Consider the following 26,525-nt stretch of genomic DNA (forward strand, 5'->3'; position numbering starts at 1 on the left):
GCCCCTCAAAGGGCCCTTTTAAGGGCTATTGGTAGTTTAGTTTAGGCTAGGATTTTTATTTATTTTGGGGGGGGGCTTTTTTTATTTTGATAGGGCTGTTAGATTAGGTGTAATTATTTTAAAGATATTTAATTTGTTTTTTATTTTCTGTAATTTGGTGGGTTTTTTTTGTGATTTTTAGATTTATTTTAATTATATTTAAGTTAGGAGGTGTTAGGGTTAGACTTAGGTTTAGGGGTTAATAAATTTAATATAGTGGCGGCGACGTTTGGGGTGGCAGATTAGGGGTTAATACGTATAATGTAGGTGGCAGCGATGTTAGGGGCGGCAGATTAGGGGTTCAAATTATTTAACTAGTGTTTGCGAGGCGGGAGTGTGGCAGTTTAGGGGTTAATATGTTTATTCTAGTGGCGGCCCCAGAGGCAGAACTTTTCTTCACTTTCTGCGATGAGATTTTTTTTAGTAAAAATTTTTCTGCGGGTCATTTTTAAATAAAATTATATTTTAAATTAGACAGTTACACTAATGCACCAGTTCAACTGCAATGTGTTGGTTAACTGAAGAATAAAGCAATTTTTAATGCTTTATAATATAGTTGCATTGCAAATTAGCTGCATACAAAAAAGACATTTTAAAATTCAGAATAAACAATTTTGCAGACTGGGAAAGGCTAGGGGGCGGGTTTGAAAAAATCTCTGAGAGCCAGTAAACAAGCAATGTGCTGCTGCTGCTTTGCAGCGCTACTGCATCTTTGACTGCTCACTTCAAACAGAACTTTGCTCTGGATGCACTGTGTTAAGAAAAACTTATACACTTCAACCAGAGCACAGCTCTGTTTGAAGAGAACTGTCTAATGTGGAGCAGCACTACAAAGTTCAAGCCCTAACGGTTCCTGCATGTGTCCTGTTCTTTCTGCAGACATTCTGCATTTTCTGCGATGACATCTCAGATCACTGTATGTTCTGCCTTGGGGGTGGCGGCGATGTCCGGAGCGGCAGATTAGGGGTTCAAATTTTTATTATAGTGTTTGCGATGTGGGAGGGCCTCGGTTTAGGGGTTAATAGGTAGTTTATGGGTGTTAGTGTACTTTGTAACACTTTTACGCTACGGCGTTGTACCCTAAATCTCTTAACTACTGACTTTAGAATGCGTTAGGATTCTTGGAGGTAGAGGGTGTACCACTCACTTTTTGGCCTCCCAGGACAGACTCATAAGACTTAACGAAGTTTACATAAGTCAGTTTGCGGTAAGGCCAAAAAAGTATGCGGTGCCCCTAAACCTGCAAGACTCGTAATAGCAGCAGTAGTGAAAAAGCAGCGTTAGGACCTGTTAACGCTGCTTTTTCAGCTCACCGCAAAACTCGTAATCTACCCGAAATTTCTTTAAGGGACATTCTAAAAACATTGCATTTTATTTTTTCTGCTGCTATTCTGCAATTACATTTTCAGTTGCTGCAATATATTATAAAACTTAAAAAATTGCTTTAGTCTCCAAATAATCATCACAGTGCAATTAAGTTGGTGCCTTAGTGTAAACAGCCTTTTACTTCCATACGGCAGGGAGAGTCCACAACTTAATTCCTTACTGTTGGGAATACAACACCTGGCCACCAGGAGGAGGCAAAGACACCTCAGCCAAAGGCTTAAATATCCCTCCCACTTCCCCTATCCCCCAGTCATTCTTTGCCTTTCGTCACTATAGGAAGATAAACTTGGAAAAGAGTTCTCTTACTCCATGTACAAGAGTGATTTTCCTAGGGACAATAATAGAGAATATTCCTCACAGATCAGAGACGTTGCAAGCTTCTGGTAGGGATGTCCTTATCTCCTCAGTGGAGGTTACCTTGACGCAGAGAACTGCTGATACAGGGTCCCTTCGTTCATCAAAATCTAGATTCTCTGAGGCTGACTGCGTGGAGATTGAACGCTTAAGGGCCATTATCAATCTCCGAATGTAGCTTGATGCCCCTGTTTCCGCGTGAGCCTTGAGGCTCTCTGGAAACAGCAGTTATGAAGCAGCGGTCTAAAGACCGCTGCTCCATAACTGGTCCGCTGCCTCTGGGGCTGCGGTCTTCAATCCGCCCGATCCTATACGATCGGGCTGATTGACACCCCCGATTGGCCTCGAATCCACAGGGTGCGGCATTGCACAAGTAGTTCACAAGAACTGGGGTGTCTTTGCCACCTCCTGGTGGCCAGGTGTTCTATTCCCAACAGTAAGGAATGAAGTTGTAGACTCTCCCTGCCAGGAAGGAAAGGAATTTATCTGGTAAGCATAAATTATGTTTTTTTTTTTAATTTAATTTCAAAGTGACCTGCAGAAAAATTTTCACTAAAAAAATCTCATCGCAGAGAGTGAAAAAAAAAGTTCTGCCTCTGGGATATTAAGGTAAATAAAACTCTTAGTCCAATGGTTCTAAAGGAACTTAGCACTGTTATAGCCATTATCCTCAGTCATAGTACCCCAAGACTGGTATAAAGCTGATGGAGTGTCACTTTTTAAAAAGGGAAGTAGGACTGATCCAGGAAGTATAGACCAGTAAGTCTGACATTGGTAGTGGGGAAGATACTGGAAGCGATTAAAAGGGATTATATTAATGAGTATATTTGTGTAAACAAGATTATGAGTTCAAATCAGCATAGTTGTATGAGAACTAGATCATGTCAAATTAATCTAATTAGATAATATGAGGAAGTAAGTAAGAATATAGATAAAAAGTAAGATAAAGGGGAATCAGTTGATTTTGCAAAGGCTTTTGATACAGTGCCACATGAGAGATTATTGTACAAAATTAAGGGACTGGGAATAGTTGAATGTAAGCTCATAGATAAATAACTGAATAGATAACTATAAATAACTGAATAAAAGACAGAAAGCAAAGAGTAGTAGTAAATGGATCATACTCAGATTGGACAAAAGTAATTAGTGGAGTCTCATAGGGATCAGTACTGGGCCCTGCTCTTTTAATATTGTATTAATGACTTGGTAGAAGGATTAAAAAGCAATATATTTGGGTGTATTTATAGATAACAAGCTAAGATTTAGTTTGCAATACAGGGCAGCAGCTTCTAAGGCTAATAAGATACTAGCATGTATTACAAGAGGCATTGATGTAAGAGAGGAAAATATAATTATTTCGCTATATAAATCCCTGATAAGACCTCATCTTAAATATGGAGTGCAGTTCTGGGGACCAATTTCAAAAAAGGAAATTGCGTAATTAGAAAACTTTCAGAGAAGGGCCACAAAAAAGGGGAATGGATAATTTAGATTATGAGAAGAGGTTAGCTAAACTTGGTCTGTTTTATCTAGAAAAAAAAGGCGCTTGACAGGTGAAATCATTACTTTATATACAGTATCTCACAAAAGTGAGTACACCCCTCACATTTTTATAAATAGTTTATTATATCTTTTCATGTGACAACACTGAAGAAATGACACTTTGCTACAATGTAAAGTAGTGAGTGTACAGCCTGTATAAAAGTGTAAATTTGCTGTCCCATCAAAATAACTCAACACACAGCCATTAATGTCTAAACCGTTGGCAACAAAAGTGAGTAAACCCCTAAGTGGAAATGTCCTAATTGGGCCCAATTAGCCATTTTCCCTCCCCGGTGTCATGTGACTCGTTAGTGTTACAAGATCGCAGGTGTGTTACATTTGGTGTTATCGCTCTTACACTCTCTCATACTAGTCACTGGAAGTTCAACATGGCACCTCATGGCAAAGAACTCTCTGAGGATCTGAAAAAAAGGATTGTTGCTCTACATAAAGATGGCCTAGGCTATAAGAAGATTGCCAAGACCCTGAAACTGAGCTGCAGCACAGTGGGCAAGACCATACAGCGGTTTCACAGGACAGGTTCCACTTAGAACAGGCCTCAACATGGTCGACCAAAGAGTGCACGTGCTCAGCTTCATATCCAGAAGTTGTCTTTGGGAAATAGACATATGAGTGTTGCCAGCATTGCTGCAGAGGTTGAAGGGGTGGGGGGTCAGCCTGTCAGTGCTCAGACCATACGCTGCACATAGCATCAAATTGGTCTGCATGGCTGTTGTCCCAGAAGGAAGCCTCTACTAAAGATGATGCACAAGAAAGCCTGCAAACAGTTTGCTGAAGACAAGCAGACTAAGGTCATGGATTACTGGAACCATGTCCTGTGTTCCAATGAGACCAAGATACTTATTTGTTTTAGATGGTGTCAAGTGTGTGTAGAGGCAACCAGGTGAGGAGTACAAAGACAAGTGTGTCTTTCCTACAGTCAAGCATGGTGGTGGGAGTGTCATGGTGGTCTGGGCCTGCATGAGTGCTGCTGGCACTGGGAAGCTACAGTTCATTGAGGGAATCATTAATGCCAACATGTACTGTGACATACTGAAGCAGAGCATGATCCCCTCCCTTTGGAGACTGGGCAGCAGGGCAGTATTCCAACATGATAATGACCTCAAATACACCTCCAAGGCGACCACTGCCTTGCTAAAGAAGCTAAGGGTAAAGGTGATGGACTGGTGATGATGGACCTAAACCCTATTGAGCATCTGTGGGACATCCTCAAAAGGAAGGTGGGGGAGCGCAAGGTCTCTTAACATTCCCCAGCTCTGTAATGCCGTCATGGAGGAGTGGAAGAGGACTCCAGTGGCAACCGGTGAAGCTCTGGTGAACTCCATGCCCAAGAGTGTTAAGGCAGTGCTGGAAAATAATGGTGGCCACACAAAATATTGACACTTTGGGCCCAGTTTGGACATTTCCACTTAGAGGTGTATTCACTTTTGTTGCCAACGGTTTAGACATTAATGACTGTGTGTTGAGTTATTTTGAGGGGACAGCAAATTTACACTGTTATACAGGCTGTACACTCAATACTTTACATTGTAGCAAGGTGTCATTTCGTCAGTGTTGTCACATGAAAAGATATAATAAAATATTTACAAAAATGTAAGGGGTGTACTCACTTTTGTGAGATACTGTAAGTATATTCAAAGCCCGAATACAGAGTTGGTGAAAGCTCTGTCGATTTCAAGGTAATTTTTTCTGACAAGAGGTCACTTAAGGCTGGAAGAAAGGAGGCTTAATCTCCAGCAATGTAAACATTTTTTCACTGTAAGAGCAATCAAATTGTGGAACTTATTGCCTAAGGAGATAGTAAATGCCGATACCTTACATACATTTAAAAATGGCTAAAATACATTTCTGGCTAGAAACAGAATTAATAAATATGATTGTTTGTAGTAAATGGGTCAGCTTTATAATTGTATTAATTTAATCTCAATAGGAGCTTTATTGTAAATCAAGTAGGATTTGTATAGGTTGAACTTAAAGGACTTCTGTCTTTTTTCAACCTCATCTACTATTAGAAAATCAAATCATCTTACTGATACATTCTAGCCTATAAGGCAAACGTCCCTCTTACAATGACCATACAGAAAAAAAAGGAACTTGTTTTTTTTGCAGCTGTCTTACATACTTCAGTTGGGTGCACAGAATAAGATATTGAATGATAATTTCTCACATTAGTCACTGGGACCTAAATGTATTAATCAATATAGCTTACTGAAAAGGCAAAGTCCACTATAGGTGCATTTGTAGTCATATGTTGTTGTTTTTTTAGCTAAAGTAAGTTTGTAATTTTTTTTTAAATTTATAACCACCAAACATCTCTTATAGGAAGGATGGAACCAAAGTATAAAAATACCAACAACATATCAATTTTATGGTTCTCCGAATTGTAAGATACACACCATGAACTTTCTTTTATTAGCTGATATCAAATGACTCTAACATGTAAAGTAAAAGCACAACCTATGAATTGTCAGTCTGATGTATCAGCAATACTGAGAAAAAAGAGAAGCGGAGATACATTTACTGCATCCTTTTATTACTTTCTGCAATGTTTTTACATTTTCCAATATTTTACTGTTCTCGTTACTACCTATTTATTAGACATAGATGGGGGGGGGGATAAGACTTCTTGCATCTAAGGATGTTTGTAAACTGTTGTTTGTTTTTGTTTTTATTTCTCTAATCATTTGAATCCCCCTTCCCCCATTTCTCTGTTTGTCCCATCATCCATCTTTCATATCGCTTCCTTTTGCTACAGCTTCAATTTACATTAATTTACATCCATTTACATCATACTCCCAACTTCTGTGTATCCTTTATTCCTTCACCATCTTTATCTTTATCTGTATTCCTTGTTACTGTTTATTCATCTCTGTGGCACCCACTTTACATCACAGCACTGCATAATGTATCAGTAAATAAGTATAAATTTAATTCACCATCTGTTTCTTTGTTTCTCCACTATACTTCTCAGTCCCAGAGCTGACGGCTCGTGGGGTCATCCAGCAAGTGTTTCCTGTCCATGAACAGCGGATATTGAGCCGGCTCATGAAGTCCTGGGTGCAGGCTGTATGTGAACGGCAGCCCCTTGGTACTGCAGCACTCTTGGGACATTTCTGGTTGAAGTGGGAGGGAAAGTTCTTTATTTTCATTTAAAAAAAATAATTAGACTTGTCTAGTGCTTTTTTGCTTCAACTAGCCGTACTGAAAGGAATATGTGTTTAAAAAAGTCCATTTTATCTATCTATCTGTCTATATATATAAATAAATATATATATATATATATATACACACAAAATGTCCACAAGGCTAGCTAGCACTTAGGGTGCAATCCAAGATGATCCTTACATATAAAACTCAGAAGGAGCAATAGCAGGGACTTCATTGCCATTTTTACCAACTTTTCTGGATTTTACCCCTATCATCAGACTGCAGGCTTCTTCTCAGATATATTTATTTATTTATATATTCACATATATACATACAAATGATGTGTGCAATATAGGTTCCTTCAAGGCATAAACTATGTGAAGTATTGTTTAAATTGGAGACAAAGATAATTTGATGTATTTCATGCTTAGTTTTCTTCTTTAGCTTCTGTGTAAAGTCCTCAGAATTTTTCCTATATAAAGTTATTTTGTTACATGTAAAATTCATAGTAAAGGTATAAATCCACAGATCCAGAATTATTAGAAACTATTAAAAATAAACATTTTTATAACTAATTTAATTCTACCTTTAGATTGCATGTATAAGCTGTGTTATTGAAAAAAAAGTAAAATAAATAAACATTACCTAAATGACATAATATATTGTTCTTTATACTTGGTCCCTTCCCCTCTTCAAGCAGTCCTACTTTATAGATAAAAATATATAATTGTTCTGAAATCCAAAACTTTTCTGGTACCAAGCAGTTTGTATTACGGGGTTTGTACCTGTATATTAAAGTGATCATAAGCAAACTTCATAAGCAAACTAAAATGTGAGTGAATAAAAAAAAAGCTGTAATACATTTTACACAGGAAGGTAGGCTGAAAATCTAAACACCCATACAGGGAGTGCAGAATTATTAGGCAAATTAGTATTTTGACCACATCATCCTCTTTATGCATGTTGTCTTACTCCAAGCTGTATAGGCTCGAAAGCCTACTACCAATTAAGCATATTAGGTGATGTGCATCTCTGTAATGAGAAGGGGTGTGGTCTAATGACATCAACACCCTATTTCAGGTGTGCATAATTATTAGGCAACTTCCTTTCCTTTGGCAAAATGGGTCAAAAGAAGGACTTGACAGGCTCAGAAAAGTCAAAAATTGTGAGATATCTTGCAGAGGGATGCAGCACTCTTAAAATTGCAAAGCTTCTGAAGTGTGATCATCGAACAATCAAGCGTTTCATTCAAAATAGTCAACAGGGTCGCAAGAAGCGTGTGGAAAAACCAAGGCGCAAAATAACTGCCCATGAACTGAGAAAAGTCAAGCGTGCAGCTGCCAAGATGCCACTTGCCACCAGTTTGGCCATATTTCAGAGCTGCAACATCACTGGAGGGCCCAAAAGCACAAGGTGTGCAATACTCAGAGACATGGCCAAGGTAATAAAGGCTATAAGACGACCACAACTGAACAAGACACACAAGCTGAAACGTCAAGACTGGGCCAAAAAATATCTCAAGACTGATTTTTCTAAGGTTTTATGGACTGATGAAATGAGAGTGAGTCTTGATGGGGCAGATGGATGGGCCTGTGGCTGGATTGGTAAAGGGCAGAGAGCTCCAGTCCGACTCAGACGCCAGCAAGGTGGAGGTGGAGTACTGGGTTGGGCTGGTATCATTAAAGATGAGCTTGTGGGGCCTTTTCGGGTTGAGGATGGAGTCAAGCTCAACTCCCAGTCCTACTGCCAGTTTCTGGAAGACACCTTCTTCAAGCAGTGGTACAGGAAGAAGTCTGCATCCTTCAAGAAAAACATGATTTTCATGCAGGACAATGCTCCATCACACGCGTCCAAGTACTCCACAGCGTGGCTGGCAAGAAAGGGTATAAAAGAAGAAAATCTAATGACATGGCCTCCTTGTTCACATGATCTGAACCCCATTGAGAACCTGTGGTCCATCATCAAATGTGAGATTTACAAGGAGGGAAAACAGTACACCTCTCTGAACAGTGTCTGGGAGGCTGTGGTTGCTGCTGCACGCAATGTTGATGGTGAACAGATCAAAACACTGACAGAATCCATGGATAGCAGGATTTTGAGTGTCCTTGCAAAGAAAGGTGGCTATATTGGTCACTGATTTGTTTTTGTTTTGTTTTTGAATGTCAGAAATGTATATTTGTGAATGTTGAGATGTTATATTGGTTTAACTGGTAAAAATAAATAATTGAAATGGGTATATATTTGTTTTTTGTTAAGTTGCCTAATAATTATTCACAGTAATAGTCACCTGCACACACAGATATCCCCCTAAAATAGCTATAACTAAAAACAAACTAAAAACTACTTCCAAAACTATTCAGCTTTGATATTATATGTATTATATGTTTTTTGGGTTCATTGAGAACATGGTTGTTGTTCAATAATAAAATTAATCCTCAAAAATACAACTTGCCTAATAATTCTGCACTCCCTGTATAACTTCATAATTTAGGTTATATAAAAAAAATATATTTCTATACATATATTTAATCAGTATATTTTTTCTTTAAACCTCACACCAGATTGTGAGATATGTGGCAATATAGTGATATGTAAAACCCCAATTCCGAAAAAGTTGCGACAGTATGGAAAATGCAAAAAACAAAGAAAAACAGTAATTTGAAAATTCAATTCACCCTGTACTATATTGAAAACACATTATTAACACATTATTTGATGTTTTACTTTGTGAATTTAATGTATTTTTTAAAATATACACTCATTTCAAATCTGATGGCTGCAACACATTCCAAGAAAGTTTGGTCAGTCGACTGTTTACCACTGTGTAACATCACCTTTTCTTTTAATAACACTTTTTAAGCGTTTAGGCAATGAAGACACCAGTTGGTTAAGTTTAGCAAGCGGAATTTTCCCCCATTCATCCATTACGCATGCCTTCAGCTGCGCAACTGTACAAGGCCTTCATTGCCTTATTTTGCGCTTCATAATGCGACACACATTCTCAATCATAGACAGGTCAGGACTGCAGGCAGGCCATGCTAGCACCCGCACTCTCTGCTTATGCAACCATGCGCTTGTAATCAGGACAGAATGTGGGTTGGCATTGTCCTGCTGGAAAATGCAGGGATGTCCCTGGAAAAGACGATGTCTGGATGGCAGCATATGTTGCTCCAAAATGTATACATATCTTTCTGCATTAATGGTGACCTCACAGATGTGCAAGTTACCCATGCCATGGGCACTGACTCAACCCTACACTGTGAGAGAACTTGGCTTTTCGACCTGACGCTGATAACAGCTTTGATGGTCCTTTTCCTCTTTGGCCTGGAGAACACGGCGGCTGTTTTTTTTTAAAAACTATTTGAAATGTTGACTCATCTGACCACAAAACACGATTCCACTGTGCTACTGTCCATCTCAGATGAGACTGAGCCCAGAGAAGTCTGCGGCGCTTCTGGACAGTGTGGATGTATGGTTTCTGCTTTGCATAGTAAAGCCTTAACTTTCAGCTGTGGATGCAGTTGTTAATGGTGTTGACTGACAAAGGTTTACCAAAGTATTCCCGAGCCCATGTCAGGATATCCCTTACAGATTCATGGGGGCTTATTTAACAAAGGTCTGTCGGACCAGATCCAACAGTGCGGATCATGTACGACAGACCTCACTGAATGCGGAGAGCAATACGCTCTCCGTATTCAGCATTGCACCAGCAGCTCTTGTGAGCAGCTGGTGCAACGCCACCCCCTGCAGATTTGCGGCCAATCGGCCACCAGTAGGGAGGTGTCAATCAACCCGATCGTACTCGATCGGGTTGAATTGCGGCAATGTCTTTCCGCCTGCTCAGAGCAGAATTAGACCGCTGCTTCATAACTGGTGTTTCTGGCGAGTTAGAAGGCTCGCCAGAAACACGGACCCTCAAGCTCCATCCGGAGCTTGATAAATGGGCCCCATGATGTTTTTTAGACAGTGATGTCTGAGGGATCGGTGACCACGCGCATTCAGAAGTGATTTTTGGCCTTGCCCTTTACACCCTGAGATTTGACCAGATTCCTTGAAACTTTTAATTATATTGTGCACTTTACTGTAGAAGGTGAAATTCTCAAAATCCTACCGATTTGTCTTTGGGGAATGTTGTTCTTAAAGTGTTGGATTTTTCGCTCACGCATCTGTTGGCTCTTGCTCTTGAAGGACTAGGCCTTGGAGGCTCCTTATATACTCTGATTACATGATTGCCTCACCTGTTTCACATCACCTTTTTATTTCAACTTGCCACATAGCTATTAGTCCTAAATTGCCCCTGTCCCAACTTTTTTGGAACGTGTTGCAGTCATCAAATTTGAAATGAGTGTATATTTTCAAAAATATATTAAATTCACAAAGAAAAACATGAAATAATGTGTTAATAATGTGTTTTCAATATAGTACAGGGTGAATTGAATTTTCACCCTTTTTATTTTTTTTGCATTTTCCATACTTTCCCAACTTTTTCTGAATTGGGGTTGTAGAATCATGATGCTATATAACATTTGTGGATAATGAAAGAACAATATATTTTAATTATTTTGCCCCCTTTTCATGTAGTTTAACACTGACAATTGATCAATGTCCACTTCTCATACTTTGAAATCCACCCTGCTAAATTCTCAACACTTACATTGCTCCATATATTTCACTCTTTGGCTTTAACTGATAACAACTGCAAAACAGAGTACTTTATGCTACCTTTATGATAGTGGCTAGCCTTGTTGTCTGCAGACTAAAGCCCAGATTGGCTCCTGCAAATAAGGTAAATGGTGGGTGGATTTTGGCTATTGAAAAATAACTGCAATAAAAAGAATGTTAATTTGTTTTAAAAACTTTATGACTTGGCTAAAATGTTATTCGTTAGCAACACAACAAAAATGTCTTGTAATTACAAGGTGTTCACTGTCCCTTTAAGTGGGCGATACCAGTAAATATAATTAGTATTTAAAGTGTATTACAGTTTAAAAAGCAAGTAGTGATACTACTATAATTTTAGAATTAATGGTCCTGATGTGTGCCTGCTGATGTTAACTGGATAATTTGACGTGTCTACTCCAGCTCTCTATTGCCCCCGAGCAGGGTCATTATTGCTAAAATGACATGCTACAATGAATAATTTCCCTTTAAGATCAGTGTAGCTTAACACTAAGGAAGACATTAGTATTTGCCATGCACAATCTCACTGTTTTTCTTTCTATGCAGATGAGATCTGTGACTATTTTGGTGTGAAGGTCGGCATGTATTTTTCTTGGCTTGGGTTCTACACATCTGCATTAGTTTACCCAGCCCTCTTTGGCATGATGCTGTGGTTTTTTACAGAGTCTGATCAGGTGAGAAGGACTGGCCTTGGGTTGTCATGAATAAATTGCATTTATAATGAACCTTTAAATATGTCAAATTAATTAATTTAAATATGTCAATTAAGCATGTCGCTTTCATTAGTAAATTTAGTCCCAATCCTTTAAAATGTCACTTTTCTTCTAAGAAGAACTAAGCTTTTAAACATGGCTCTGTCATTTTAGTAGAGAATCAGCCTCTGATGCGTTAATGGATATCACTCGCAACAGAAATTGCTGATTTCTGTAACTGTTAATCATTAGCATTCAAAAGGCATTTGTAATCTGCCTTTCCTATTTCCTTTTTCATTTTGTCTTTCCTCTCTTTTTTTTCTTTGCAGACCAGCCGGGACATCTGCTGTGTGGTTTTTGCTCTTTTCAATGTGGTTTGGGCCACCCTGTTCCTAGAAGGATGGAAAAGGAGGGGAGCAGAGCTGGCCTACAAGTGGGGGACACTGGACACACCTGCTGAATTTATTGAGGAGCCACGCCCCCAGTTTAGAGTAACTAATATTTGTTTAAAGAACTATTTCTTGAACTGTAACCATTCAGTTCCATGTTGCATTGTTGTAGCTTTCATAGTAAAATCTTACCAAAAGGGCTCCTTCTTTGAAGAATGATATGCAGGGAATATGAAGTCAGCAGCTGCAGTTATACAGTCTTTTGTGGGGGTGGAAATTAAGTGTACAGGAAGGGCATTGTGGACTGTATATGAGTCAAACAGGATCCTGCTATATGTAGTTTTGGATCCCTTGATAGATGTTTTGGGATCTAGAAGTATTTAGTGGCTGAATTAGTTAGGGATTCAATAGTTAAGTGGATGACTGGGTAGAAAATGTTCCACCTATTTCTTACATACTAGTATACTTAAAGGTTGTGTTACTGATTTATGTTCAACCTGCTTTTATTATAATTATAAGTATTAATATTATTATTATTATTAATAATAATAATAATATATATTATTTTTTTTAAAACATTTCTTCTTCGGGAACCTAATATATCATAATAGTTTACCTGAACTCAAAACAAAATCTCAGGAGCACCATACCAAAGCACTTCACTTCTAATTATTCATTCAGGTAGCTTTCCTTAATATTTAATTAACCTTTCTTAGGGTTTGAAGAGAATCAGTCCTGTGACAAACTGCGAGGAATTCTACTACCCCCCATGGAAGCGCCTCCTTTTCCAGTCCTGCGTCAGTCTACCTGTCTGCATGTGCTGTCTGTGTTTTGTCTTCATTGTGATGCTCGCTTGCTTCGAGCTGCAGGTAAGTGTGGTTGTGTACTGGGTCCATAGATATTTTTATCACTCCTGAATGACTTTTCTACAGTTCCAAATGAAAAACATAATTTATGCTTATGCATACAAAAAGAGAAGCGCTCTACCAGGAATGAACAACAGCACAGTAGCTTGTTCCATGGCGAATTACCACAAAGGAGCAGCCTCTTTTAGCCCAGTTGTGCTTTTAACAGAGGAAAACTTTCCTGAAGTATATCAGTCTGATCCTGCCGAGTATGGTCAGTCCAGCACCGAAATACCAGGCAATTCTCCTCTGAGCAAAGAGCATGACAACCCCAGACGATCGTTTCAGCCTTCTGTGGTTCTCGTCAGCATGGTGCAGCCATATTCCTCTAAGCACACTGGACAAGGAGTCCACATCTGGTTTCCCCCATCACCCTTAAGGAGACCTCCCCAGGGTCATTATACAAATGCATACAAAAAGAGACTGCTTCTCTTTCGGTTTGAATTTGTATTATGACCCTAGGGAAAGTCTCCCTTAGGATGATGGGGAAACCAGATGTGGACTCCTTGCCCAATGTGCTTAGAGGGATATGGCTGCACCTCATTGACGAGTCCCATAGAAGGCTGAAACAATCTTCTGGGGTTGCCATTTCCCTTGTTCAGAGAATAATTGCCTGGTATTTCGGACTGGATTTACCTTGTTAGGAGGGAAAAGACTGATATACTTCAGCCACTGAGCTGTTGTTCATTATAATTTATGCTTACCTGATACATTCATTTCTTTCATGGTGGTTTGAGTCCACAATCTATTACTTCTGGGAATTACTCTTCCCTACCACTAGGTGGAGGCAAAGATTCCCAAACCCTAAGAAGTCTATAAAACCCCTCCCACCTCACCTTGGAACCCTAAAAAATTGATGGGGCCAAATTAATAATTTACCTAATAAACAAGGGAGGGCAACATTAAACTATATTGAGGTTCACATTTGGCCCCAGGGCCAATACTTTGAGACCACTGGTATACAACATTTAAAGTGGCATAAAACATGTTGAGATCTGTGCATATGCTAAAAGGGCTAATTAAAGGGAAACTACACCCAAATGTTTTCTTTCATGATTCAGATAGAGCATGCGATTTTAAGCATCTTTCTAATTTATCAAATTTTCTTCATTCTCTTGCTATCTTTATTTAAAAAACTGGAATGTAAAGCTTAAAAGCCGGCCCATTTTTGGTTCAGAACCTGCGTTATGCTTGCTTATTGGTTTGCTAAATGTAACCACCAATAAGCAAGCGCTATCCAGGGTTCTGAACCTAAAATAGGCTGGCTTCTAAGCTTTAAATTCCTGCCTTTTAAATAAAGATAGCAAGAGAACAAAGAAAAATTGTTAGTAGGAGTAAATTAGAAAGTTGCTTAAAATTGCATTCTCTATCTGAATCATGAAAGAAAAAATTTGTGTTTAGTATCCATTTAAGTAAAAACAGTTTGCATAAAAAAATGTTTAGAAATTGTATTTTAAAATAATTTTCAAAAAATAAGCAAAATTAGTTAAATAGCTATGCTGTCTAGAGAAGTCTGATCCACCCCTCTTATTAGTATTTAGCATCAGAAACACAGGCATTGGGGCCTATTTATCAAATGTCTGTCCGACATGATTCGATCAGCGGATCATGTCCAACAGACATCGCTGAATGCGGACAGCATTACGCTCTCTGCATGCAGAATTGCACCAGCCGTTCTTGTGGCACTCTACTGCTGGAGGAAAAAAGTAGGAAGCCAAGACCAGTGCTGAAACATAACAGCAGAGGAAATGGAAAAAAAGTATATTGACAAATCAACAGGCAGAGGCGAAGGACAAGTCCCTGCGACCCCCTTGGCAAAGCTTGTGACTACATCCCAACAGGTGAAAAATATGTCACTTCCAATACTCCAAATACATTCCTCCGACAAGCAACTTGTACTCTCAGGGGAAACGGGTTTCAACTCAATCTTCGAACCTCTCTCTGAAGAATCAAATGCACATCTTCATTCTTTGACCACCTCCAGTGGAAGCAAAGACAAGACTGAGGTATTGGTGAAGTGGGAGAGTTTTTGGGGTTTCAGGAATCTTTGCCTCCACCTAGTAAAGTAATGGATTGTGGAATCTCACCACCTGTATAAAAGAAATGTTGTCCTATATTTAATCATAGGAGACATTAAACTCAAACTGAATTCCTTATTCAATATTTAATTATGTCTTTTATTTGCTTTGTTTTCCTGTAAAATTCTGAGATCATGGATTTTCCACTGCCCCAGGAAGACTGAAGGGCATCCTAAAGAATTCTGAAACTGATCCTCTATCATTCTACACAGTGATTGTTTGATTTTTTGTCAGTAGGTCATGTCTAGCTGTCCTTATTTTGGCCTCTATTCTGAGTGCCTATTTGTCCCTTATATTGCTGAAATATACAAGCATAAAAATACTCTAATGTCACTGTTATTGGAATATTATGGTTCAAGGGAGGACTGACTTTAAATATAGAGGCAAAAGGAAGGAACCACCGATATATCGCATTTAAATTTGCATTAAAGATGTTCACTTTTGGTCGTTGAAGTGGCTAAGATCTTTAAAAAGGGCAGCTAATAAACACATTTCAACATTTCAAAAATGACAATAATCACAGCAAAATTATTTTTTAATCCATTAAGGGCCAAATTACAAATGGAGAGACATTTAATGCTCACACTCACGCTCTAACTCCGCTAGAAGTAAGCATTTTGTGTGCATCGGGTAGTGCTCGAGTAAAAAGTTTTTGCTTGCATGCAAAAAGCCGACGTTAGGATATCGTGCACGGGTTAACGTTAGGATATCGTGCACGGGATAACGTATCCCCCCTGAGATGTCAATGGAGCAAAAAAAAAAACCCTGCTTGCATGCAAACCCGATCGCATATTCTCAAGTGCGCTAAAGCGACATTAAAATATGAATATTTTACATTCCACTGTACTTTACATAGAAGAATATGTTCTATTTATTAATAAATACATATTTTTTGTAAAATATATATCTATACCTATATATATATATATATATATATATATATATATATATGTATAGATATATACAGACATATTGTATATAGGAATATCTATTTAAAAATACAAATAATATATTCTGCTATGTGCAGAACATTGTAATGTTAAATATTTACAGTAAATACACAGTACAACATTTTATTAAATATGAATATTGCTTAAATATGTTTTTTCATGTTTTCATCTACTTGACTGCAAAGGGCTCCAATACACTTATATATTTATATATGTCTATATATTAATACATGTATGTCTGATGAAGGGGAGCTGTCCCTGAAACGTCACCTAAATAAAAGCTTCTATTGCTTATCCTTAAGCTCAGCGAGTGCTGACTTCTATTACCTTTATCTCTACCTGCATTCCGCACCCTGGCAACTGGACACCTGTTTGTGCGAGTGCAACAGCCTCTGTGAATACATGTATGTGTATATATGTCTTTATATATATTGCATCATCCAGTAGTAATTTCTTTATTATTTTCTGTAATTTAGTGTGTTTTTTTTTGTACTTTAGATAATTTTATTTAATTGTAATTAATTGTATTTAATTTAGGTAATTAATTTAATTGTAGTGTAGTGTTAGGTGTAATTGTAACTTAGGTTAGGTTTTATTTTACAGGTAAATTAGTCTTTATTTTAACTAGGTAGTTATTAAATAGTTAATAACTATTTAATAACTATTGTACCTAGTTAAAATAACTACAAAGTTGCCTGTAAAATAAAAATAAACCCTAAGCTAGCTACAATGTAACTATTAGTTATATTGTAGCTAGCTTAGGGTTTATTTTATAGGTAAGTATTTAGTTTTAAATAGGAATTATTTAATTAATTGTAGTAATTTTATTTAGATTTATTTAAATTAAATTTAAGTTGGGGGGGTTAGGGTTAGACTTAGGTTTAGGGGTTAATAACTTTATTTTCTCCAACATAGGTGTGTCCGGTCCACGGCGTCATCCTTACTTGTGGGATATTCTCTTCCCCAACAGGAAATGGCAAAGAGCCCAGCAAAGCTGGTCACATGATCCCTCCTAGGCTCCGCCTACCCCAGTCATTCTCTTTGCCGTTGTACAGGCAACATCTCCACGGAGATGGCTTAGAGTTTTTTAGTGTTTAACTGTAGTTTTTATTATTCAATCAAGAGTTTGTTATTTTAAAATAGTGCTGGTATGTACTATTTACTCAGAAACAGAAAAGAGATGAAGATTTCTGTTTGTATGAGGAAAATGATTTTAGCACCGTAACTAAAATCCATGGCTGTTCCACACAGGACTGTTGAGAGCTATTAACTTCAGTTGGGGGAACAGTGTGCAGTCTCTTGCTGCTTGAGGTATGACACATTCTAACAAGACGATGTAATGCTGGAAGCTGTCATTTTTCCCTATGGGATCCGGTAAGCCATGTTTATTACGATGGTTAATAAGGGCTTCACAAGGGCTTATTAAGATTGTAGACTTTTCTGGGCTAAATCGATTCAGTTTTAAAACATATTTAGCCTTGAGGAATCATTTTATCTGGGTTTATTGATATTATAATATCGGCAGGCACTGTATTAGACACCTTATTTCTCTGGGGCTTTCCCAAAGCATAAGCAGAGCCTCATTTTCGCGCCGGTGTGGCGCACTTGTTTTTGAGAGGCATGGCATGCAGTCGCATGTGAGAGGAGCTCTGATTCTTAGAAAAGACTTTCTGAAGGCGTCATTTGGTATCGTATTCCCCTTTGGGCTTGGTTGGGTCTCAGCAAAGCAGATACCAGGGACTGTAAAGGGGTTAAAGTGTTAAAACGGCTCCGGTTCCGTTATTTTAAGGGTTAAAGCTTCCAAATTTGGTGTGCAATACTTTTAAGGCTTTAAGACACTGTGGTGAAAATTTGGTGAATTTTGTACAATTCCTTCATGTTTTTTCGCAATTGCAGTAATAAAGTGTGTTCAGTTTAAAATTTAAAGTGACAGTAACGGTTTTATTTTAAAACGTTTTTTGTACTTTATTATCAAGTTTATGCCTGTTTAACATGTCTGAACTACCAGATAGACTGTGTTCTGAATGTGGGGAAGCCAGAATTCCTGTTCATTTAAATAAATGTGATTTTTGTGATAATGACAATGATGCCCAAGATGATTCCTCAAGTGAGGGGAGTAAGCATGGTACTGCATCATTCCCTCCTTCGTCTACACGAGTCTTGCCCACTCAGGAGGCCCCTAGTACATCTAGCGCGCCAATACTGCTTACTATGCAACAATTAACGGCTGTAATGGATAATTCTGTCAAAAACATTTTAGCCAAAATGAACCCTTGTCAGCGTAAGCGTGGCTGCTCTGTTTTAGTTACTGAAGAGCATGACGACGCTGATATTAATATCTCTGAAGGGCCCCTAACCCAATCTGAGGGGGCCAGGGAGGTTTTGTCTGAGGGAGAAATTACTGATTCAGGGAACATTTCTCAACAGGCTGAACCTGATGTAATTGCATTTAAATTTAAGTTGGAACATCTCCGCATTCTGCTTAAGGAGGTATTATCCACTCTGGATGATTGTGAAAAGTTGGTCATCCCAGAGAAACTATGTAAAATGGACAAGTTCCTAGAGGTGCCGGAGCTCCCAGAAGCTTTTCCTATACCCAAGCGGGTGGCGGACATTGTTAATAAAGAATGGGAAAGGCCCGGTATTCCTTTCGTCCCTCCCCCCATATTTAAAAAATTGTTTCCTATGGTCGACCCCAGAAAGGACTTATGGCAGACAGTCCCCAAGGTCGAGGGAGCGGTTTCTACTTTAAACAAACGCACCACTATACCCATAGAGGATAGTTGTGCTTTCAAAGATCCTATGGATAAAAAATTGGAAGGTTTGCTTAAAAAGATGTTTGTTCAGCAGGGTTACCTTCTACAACCAATTTCATGCATTGTCCCTGTCACTACAGCCGCATGTTTCTGGTTTGATGAACTGATAAAGGCGCTCGATAGTGATTCTCCCCCTTATGAGGAGATTATGGACAGAATCAATGCTCTCAAATTGGCTAATTCTTTCACCCTAGACGCCACTTTGCAATTGGCTAGGTTAGCGGCTAAGAATTCTGGGTTTGCTATTGTGGCGCGCAGAGCGCTTTGGTTGAAATCTTGGTCGGCTGACGCGTCTTCCAAGAACAAGCTACTAAACATTCCTTTCAAGGGGAAAACGCTGTTTGGCCCTGAATTGAAAGAGATTATCTCGGATATCACTGGGGGTAAGGGCCACGCCCTTCCTCAGGATCGGCCTTTCAAGGCGAAAAATAGACCCAATTTTCGTCCCTTTCGTAAAAACGGACCAGCCCAAAGTGCTACGTCCTCTAAGCAAGAGGGTAATACTTCTCAAGCCAAGCCAGCTTGGAGACCAATGCAAGGCTGGAACAAGGGAAAGCAGGCCAAGAAGCCTGCCACTGCTACCAAGACAGCATGAAATATTGGCCCCCGATCCGGGACCGGATCTGGTGGGGGGCAGACTCTCTCTCTTCGCTCAGGCTTGGGCAAGAGATGTTCTGGATCCTTGGGCGCTAGAAATAGTCTCCCAGGGTTATCTTCTGGAATTCAAGGGACTTCCCCCAAGGGGGAGGTTCCACAGGTCTCAGTTGTCTTCAGACCACATAAAAAGACAGGCGTTCTTACATTGTGTAGAAGACCTGTTAAAAATGGGAGTGATTCATCCTGTTCCACTAAGAGAACAAGGGATGGGGTTCTACTCCAATCTGTTCATAGTTCCCAAAAAAGAGGGAACGTTCAGACCAATTTTAGATCTCAAGATCTTAAACAAGTTTCTCAAGGTTCCATCTTTCAAGATGGAAACCATTCGAACTATTCTTCCTTCCATCCAGGAGGGTCAATTCATGACCACGGTGGATTTAAAGGATGCGTATCTACATATTCCTATCCACAAGGAACATCATCGGTTCCTAAGGTTTGCATTCCTGGACAAACATTACCAGTTCGTGGCGCTTCCTTTCGGATTAGCCACTGCTCCAAGGATTTTCACAAAGGTACTAGGCTCCCTTCTAGCGGTGCTAAGACCAAGGGGCATTGCAGTAGTACCTTACCTGGACGACATTCTGATTCAAGCGTCGTCCCTTCCTCAAGCAAAGGCTCACACGGACATTGTCCTGGCCTTTCTCAGATCTCACGGCTGGAAAGTGAACGTGGAAAAGAGTTCTCTATCCCCGTCAACAAGGGTTCCCTTCTTGGGAACAATTATAGACTCTTTAGAAATGAGGATCTTTCTAACAGAGGCCAGAAAAACAAAACTTCTAGACTCTTGTCGGATACTTCATTCCGTTCCTCTTCCTTCCATAGCTCAGTGCATGGAAGTGATCGGGTTGATGGTAGCGGCGATGGACATAGTTCCTTTTGCGCGCATTCATCTAAGACCATTACAACTGTGCATGCTCAGTCAGTGGAATGGGGGACTATACAGACTTGTCTCCGAAGATACAAGTAAATCAGAAGACCAGAGACTCACTCCGTTGGTGGCTGTCCCTGGACAATCTGTCTCAAGGGATGACGTTCCGCAGACCAGAGTGGGTCATTGTCACGACCGACGCCAGTCTGATGGGCTGGGGCGCGGTCTGGGGATCCCTGAAAGCTCAGGGTCTTTGGTCTCGGGAAGAATCTCTTCTACCGATAAATATTCTGGAACTGAGAGCGATATTCAATGCTCTCAAGGCCTGGCCTCGGCTAGCGAGGACCAAGTTCATACGGTTTCAATCAGACAACATGACAACTGTTGCGTACATCAACCATCAGGGGGGAACAAGGAGTTCCCTAGCGATGGAAGAAGTGACCAAAATCATTCTATGGGCGGAGTCTCACTCCTGCCACCTGTCTGCTATCCACATCCCAGGAGTGGAAAATTGGGAAGCGGATTTTCTGAGTCGTCAGACATTGCATCCGGGGGAGTGGGAACTCCATCCGGAAATCTTTGCCCAAGTCACTCACCTGTGGGGCATTCCAGACATGGATCTGATGGCCTCTCGTCAGAACTTCAAAGTTCCTTGCTACGGGGCCAGATCCAGGGATCCCAAGGCGGCTCTAGTGGATGCACTAGTAGCACCTTGGACCTTCAAACTAGCTTATGTGTTCCCGCCATTTCCTCTCATCCCCAGGCTGGTAGCCAGGATCAATCAGGAGAGGGCGTCGGTGATCTTGATAGCTCCTGCGTGGCCACGCAGGACTTGGTATGCAGATCTGGTGAATATGTCATCGGCTCCACCTTGGAAGCTACCTTTGAGACGAGACCTTCTTGTTCAGGGTCCGTTCGAACATCCGAATCTGGTTTCACTCCAGCTGACTGCTTGGAGATTGAACGCTTGATTTTATCGAAGCGAGGATTCTCAGATTCTGTTATCGATACTCTTGTTCAGGCCAGAAAGCCTGTAACTAGAAAAATTTACCACAAAATTTGGAAAAAATATATCTGTTGGTGTGAATCTAAAGGATTCCCTTGGGACAAGGTTAAGATTCCTAGGATTCTATCCTTCCTTCAAGAAGGATTGGAAAAAGGATTATCTGCTAGTTCCCTGAAGGGACAGATTTCTGCCTTGTCGGTATTACTTCACAAAAAGCTGGCAGCTGTGCCAGATGTTCAAGCCTTTGTTCAGGCTCTGGTTAGAATCAAGCCTGTTTACAAACCTTTGACTCCTCCTTGGAGTCTCAATTTAGTTCTTTCAGTTCTTCAGGGGGTTCCGTTTGAACCCTTACATTCCGTTGATATTAAGTTATTATCTTGGAAAGTTTTGTTTTTAGTTGCGATTTCTTCTGCCAGAAGAGTCTCAGAATTATCTGCTCTGCAGTGTTCTCCTCCTTATCTGGTGTTCCATGCAGATAAGGTGGTTTTACGTACTAAACCTGGTTTTCTTCCAAAAGTTGTTTCTAACAAAAACATTAACCAGGAGATTATCGTACCTTCTCTGTGTCCAAAACCAGTTTCAAAGAAGGAACGTTTGTTGCACAATTTGGATGTTGTTCGCGCTCTAAAATTCTATTTAGATGCTACAAAGGATTTTAGACAAACATCTTCCTTGTTTGTTGTTTATTCAGGTAAAAGGAGAGGTCAAAAAGCAACTTCTACCTCTCTCTCTTTTTGGATTAAAAGCATCATCAGATTGGCTTACGAGACTGCCGGACGGCAGCCTCCCGAAAGAATCACGGCTCATTCCACTAGGGCTGTGGCTTCCACATGGGCCTTCAAGAACGAGGCTTCTGTTGATCAGATATGTAGGGCAGCGACTTGGTCTTCACTGCACACTTTTACCAAATTTTACAAGTTTGATACTTTTGCTTCTTCTGAGGCTATTTTTGGGAGAAAGGTTTTGCAAGCCGTGGTGCCTTCCATTTAGGTGACCTGATTTGCTCCCTCCCTTCATCCGTGTCCTAAAGCTTTGGTATTGGTTCCCACAAGTAAGGATGACGCCGTGGACCGGACACACCTATGTTGGAGAAAACAGAATTTATGTTTACCTGATAAATTTCTTTCTCCAACGGTGTGTCCGGTCCACGGCCCGCCCTGGTTTTTTAATCAGGTCTGATAATTTATTTTCTTTAACTACAGTCACCACGGTACCATATGGTTTCTCCTATGCAAATATTCCTCCTTAACGTCGGTCGAATGACTGGGGTAGGCGGAGCCTAGGAGGGATCATGTGACCAGCTTTGCTGGGCTCTTTGCCATTTCCTGTTGGGGAAGAGAATATCCCACAAGTAAGGATGACGCCGTGGACCGGACACACCGTTGGAGAAAGAAATTTATCAGGTAAACATAAATTCTGTTATAGTGGTGGCGACGTTGGGGGCGGAAGATTAGGGGTTAATAAATGTAGGTAGGTGGCGGCGATGTTAGGTCCGGCAGATTATGGGGTTAATAATATTTAAATAGTGTTTGCAATGCGGGAGTGTGGCGGTTTAGGGGTTAATATATTTATTATAGTGGCGGCAATGTCCGGTTCGGCAGATTAGGGGTTAAAAAATTTATTTTAGTGTTTGCGATGTGGGAGGGCCTCGGTTTAGGGGTTAATAGGTAGTTTATGGCTGTTAGTGTACTTTTTAGCACTTTAGTTAAGAGTTTTATGCTACGGCTTTGTAGTGTAAAACTCTTAACTACTGACTTTTAAATGCGGTACCAGGCTTGACAGGAGAGGGTCTACCGCTCACTTTTGGTCAGACTCGTAATACCAGCGCTATGCAAGTCCCATTGAAAATATAGGATACACAATTGACGTAAGTGGATTTGCAGTATTTCTGAGTCTGGCCAAAAAAGTGAGCGGTACACCTGTACCTTCAAGACTCGTAATATCAGCGGGCGTTAAAAAGCAGCATTGGGACCGGCCAACGCTGCTTTTTAAGCCTAACGCAAGACTCACTGAGTTGCAAAAAGGATCACCACCCCTACTAAAATTACTTGTAAACTCAATCAGGTGTAGCTAATCACCTTCTCAACAGCACACACAAAGCCATTTCACCTTTAACTGTGATCAGCTGTGGGCATATTGATTAGCTCAGCATGAAAAGATCTTTCCTGGAGAATCTGAGTCCCTGGTAGTGCAACTGAAGCAAACAATCAACTATGGGTGGCAAGGCACTTTCAAAAGATCTCCGGGATAATGTTGTGGACAGGCACAAGTCAGGAGATGGATACAAGAAAATATCAAAGTCTTTATCAATGCCTAAAAGCACAGTAAAGTCTATTATTAAGAAGTGGAAGGTATTTGGGACAACACAGACCCTCTCAGGATTAGGACATTGCTCCAAACTGGATGAAAGAGCCAGGAGGAAACTAGTCAGACAGGCTACCAAGAGGCCCACAGCAACTCTGAAGCAGTTGCAGGAATTTATGACAAAGAGTTGTCATTGTGTGCATGTGACAACAATATCACGAAATGTGGCTTGTATGGGAGGGTTGCAAGAAAAAAGCCACTCCTCAAAAAAGGCCACATGCAGTGACTGAGCTTTACCATAACACAAGTAGGAGATTCTGAGGCCTCATGGAAAAAGGTGTTATGGTCAGATGAGACTAAAATTTTATTATTTGGCCTCAACACCAAACGATATGTCTGGAGGAAATCCAATACAGCTCACCATCCAAATAACACCATACCTACAGTAAATCATGCAGGTGGTAATATCCTGCTATGGGGGTGTTTCTGTGCAGCAGGCACTGAAACACTTGTCAGGATAGAAGGAATAATGGATGGGGCAAAATACCGTCAAAGTCTTCAGGAAAATCTGCTGCCCTCTGCCAAGAAGTTGTCAATGGGCAGAAGGTTTACCTTCCAATATGACAATGACCCAAAGACACAGCAAAAATGACCACACAGCGGTTAAAGGAGAAAAAGGTGAATGTCCTTGCGTGGCCTAGTCAAAGCCCAGACTTAAACCCCTTTGAATATCTGTGGCATGACTTGAAGACTGCAGTCCACAAACGGTCACCATCAAATGTAATGGAACTGGAGCAGTTCTGCAAAGAAGAATGGGCAAATATTGCACAGTCTATGTGTAGCGGTGTTAGTAGAGACATATCCCAACAGACTAAAGGGTGTAATTAAAGCAAAAGGTGGTTCAACAAAATACTGACACAGGGGTGATCCTTTTTGCAACTCAGTAATTTTGTTTTCCATCTAAAGGGGAGGAGAGTCCATGGCTTCATTCATTACTGTTGGGAATTATGAACCTGGCCACCAGGAGGAGGCAAAGACACCCCAGCCAAAGGCTTAAATACCTCCCCCACTCCCCTCATCCCCAGTCATTCTTTGCCTTTCGTCACAGGAGGACCGCAGAGAAGATCGGAGTAGTCTCTTATGGAGGGTAGTTCTCTTTGGAATGGAACTGGAGTTTTAAGTAGTCCTGTCACCCTCTCAGTGAGAGCCTGGGTGAAAGTTAGAAGTCGAAGATGCCGGGAGAGTCTTTCTGCAAAACCATCCCGACTCATATTAACAGCTCCACAAGCAATCAGCGCTGACAAGTTTCACTGCCTGCTTTTTACACTCATGTCCATGTCAGGAGCGAGGCTACTAACCTGTCACTTGAAGGGCCGTGTTCCTGTTTCACAGCGTAGATTCTGGTAAGATCGTTTCATTTTTATTACATAATGATAACACGGAAGACAGGGTCACAGTGTGACGCCTTTTACCTTGAAAGAATCAAGGGTTAATATTCCTGGAAAGGGGTTTATACATGATATTGTTTATTGTGTCATTGCTGCGTTATGTGCGAGATAAGGCTCTGGCAATGTGTGGTACTTCAGGTGACTTACGGGAGTATTGTGCGGCCATTTTTTGGCGCGTTTTCTCCTTAGGCAGGGGCGGTCCTATCAGGCATTCCATTTGACCGGGTGTAGCTATCTCTCTTCCTCTGTTGATCAGCGGCGCAGGAGACGAAGGGTTTATGTAGTCCGGGTCATAGGAGGTGGTGAGTGCCCCGGCCAATGGAGGTTATAAAGGTGCCTATTTATTAAGTTAATCTAGTCCGTAATTCAGCGCAAGCTATGGAGGACTCTGACGCGTTAGAGGGTTACAGGGTCTCATTCCTGTGTTTATTGTGAGGAGGTTCTGGTAGAACAGCCTGCTCAACTATGTTCCACATGCCTTAATAAAGTTACGACATCTAAAAGTAGATGGATGTCTAGTACTACTAAGCTGTCCACCTCTGAGGGTTCTCCGTCCTGTGAGGTGCGTTCCCTGCATTCATCTCCAATTGCACATGCAGCGCCCCTGGGTCCAACCATTACTCTTGCAAGAGAGATTCGTTTTGCGGATCAACTGCAAACGGCAGTATCGAAAGTGATCCATGCCTTACCACGTTCTGCTAAGCGCAAGCATAGGGGGTATCACGGCGGCCCGGCCCAGGGGTTGTCTACGCCTATGGAAATATCAGAGGCATTATACGATGACGAGGCCCACTCTGACTCTTCGGAGGAGGCCCCTTCTGGGTCGGAGTCCGTGTCATCTAAACCTTCAGCTGCGGAGGAGCCTGACTTTAGGTTTAGGATAGAGAATTTACGCTTTTTGCTGAAGCAAGTACTTGCTACTCTGGAGGTTCCGGAACCGAAGCTTTCGGAGGAACCTGTGATTCCTAAGCTTGATAAGGTATATGAGGACAGGGTGGTGCCTCAGGCCTTCCCGGTTCCTGTTAAGATGGCTAATATTATTAAGAATGAATGGGAGCGATTAGGTTCTTCCTTTTCCTCTTCTTCTTCCTTTAACAAACTGTTCCCCGTTCCGGACTCTCAGCTTGAGAGTCCGGCTGAGGTGGCTGGTGCTATCTCAACGCTCGCAAAGCGGACAACTATTTCCCTCAAAAATAGTTTGACGTTTAAAGAGCCCATGGATAAAAAGTTGGAAAACATGTTA

At 40.6% G+C, this 26,525-nt stretch overlaps 1 protein-coding gene across 2 annotated transcripts in view; it reads left to right on the forward strand.

The window, feature by feature from the left end:
- The window catches only part of ANO8 (anoctamin 8), a 308,265-nt gene that overhangs the window by 154,165 nt on the left and 127,575 nt on the right, over positions 1–26,525 (forward strand). For both annotated transcript variants that reach the window (XM_053702928.1, XM_053702929.1), the window contains exons 6-9: positions 6,314–6,430; positions 11,716–11,843; positions 12,191–12,352; positions 12,967–13,119. In XM_053702928.1, coding sequence (XP_053558903.1) covers positions 6,314–6,430; positions 11,716–11,843; positions 12,191–12,352; positions 12,967–13,119 — 560 coding nt within the window. The remainder of the gene's footprint in view (positions 1–6,313; positions 6,431–11,715; positions 11,844–12,190; positions 12,353–12,966; positions 13,120–26,525) is intronic.

This window comes from Bombina bombina, chromosome 2, assembly GCF_027579735.1.
Source record: "Bombina bombina isolate aBomBom1 chromosome 2, aBomBom1.pri, whole genome shotgun sequence".
NCBI lineage: Eukaryota > Metazoa > Chordata > Amphibia > Anura > Bombinatoridae > Bombina > Bombina bombina.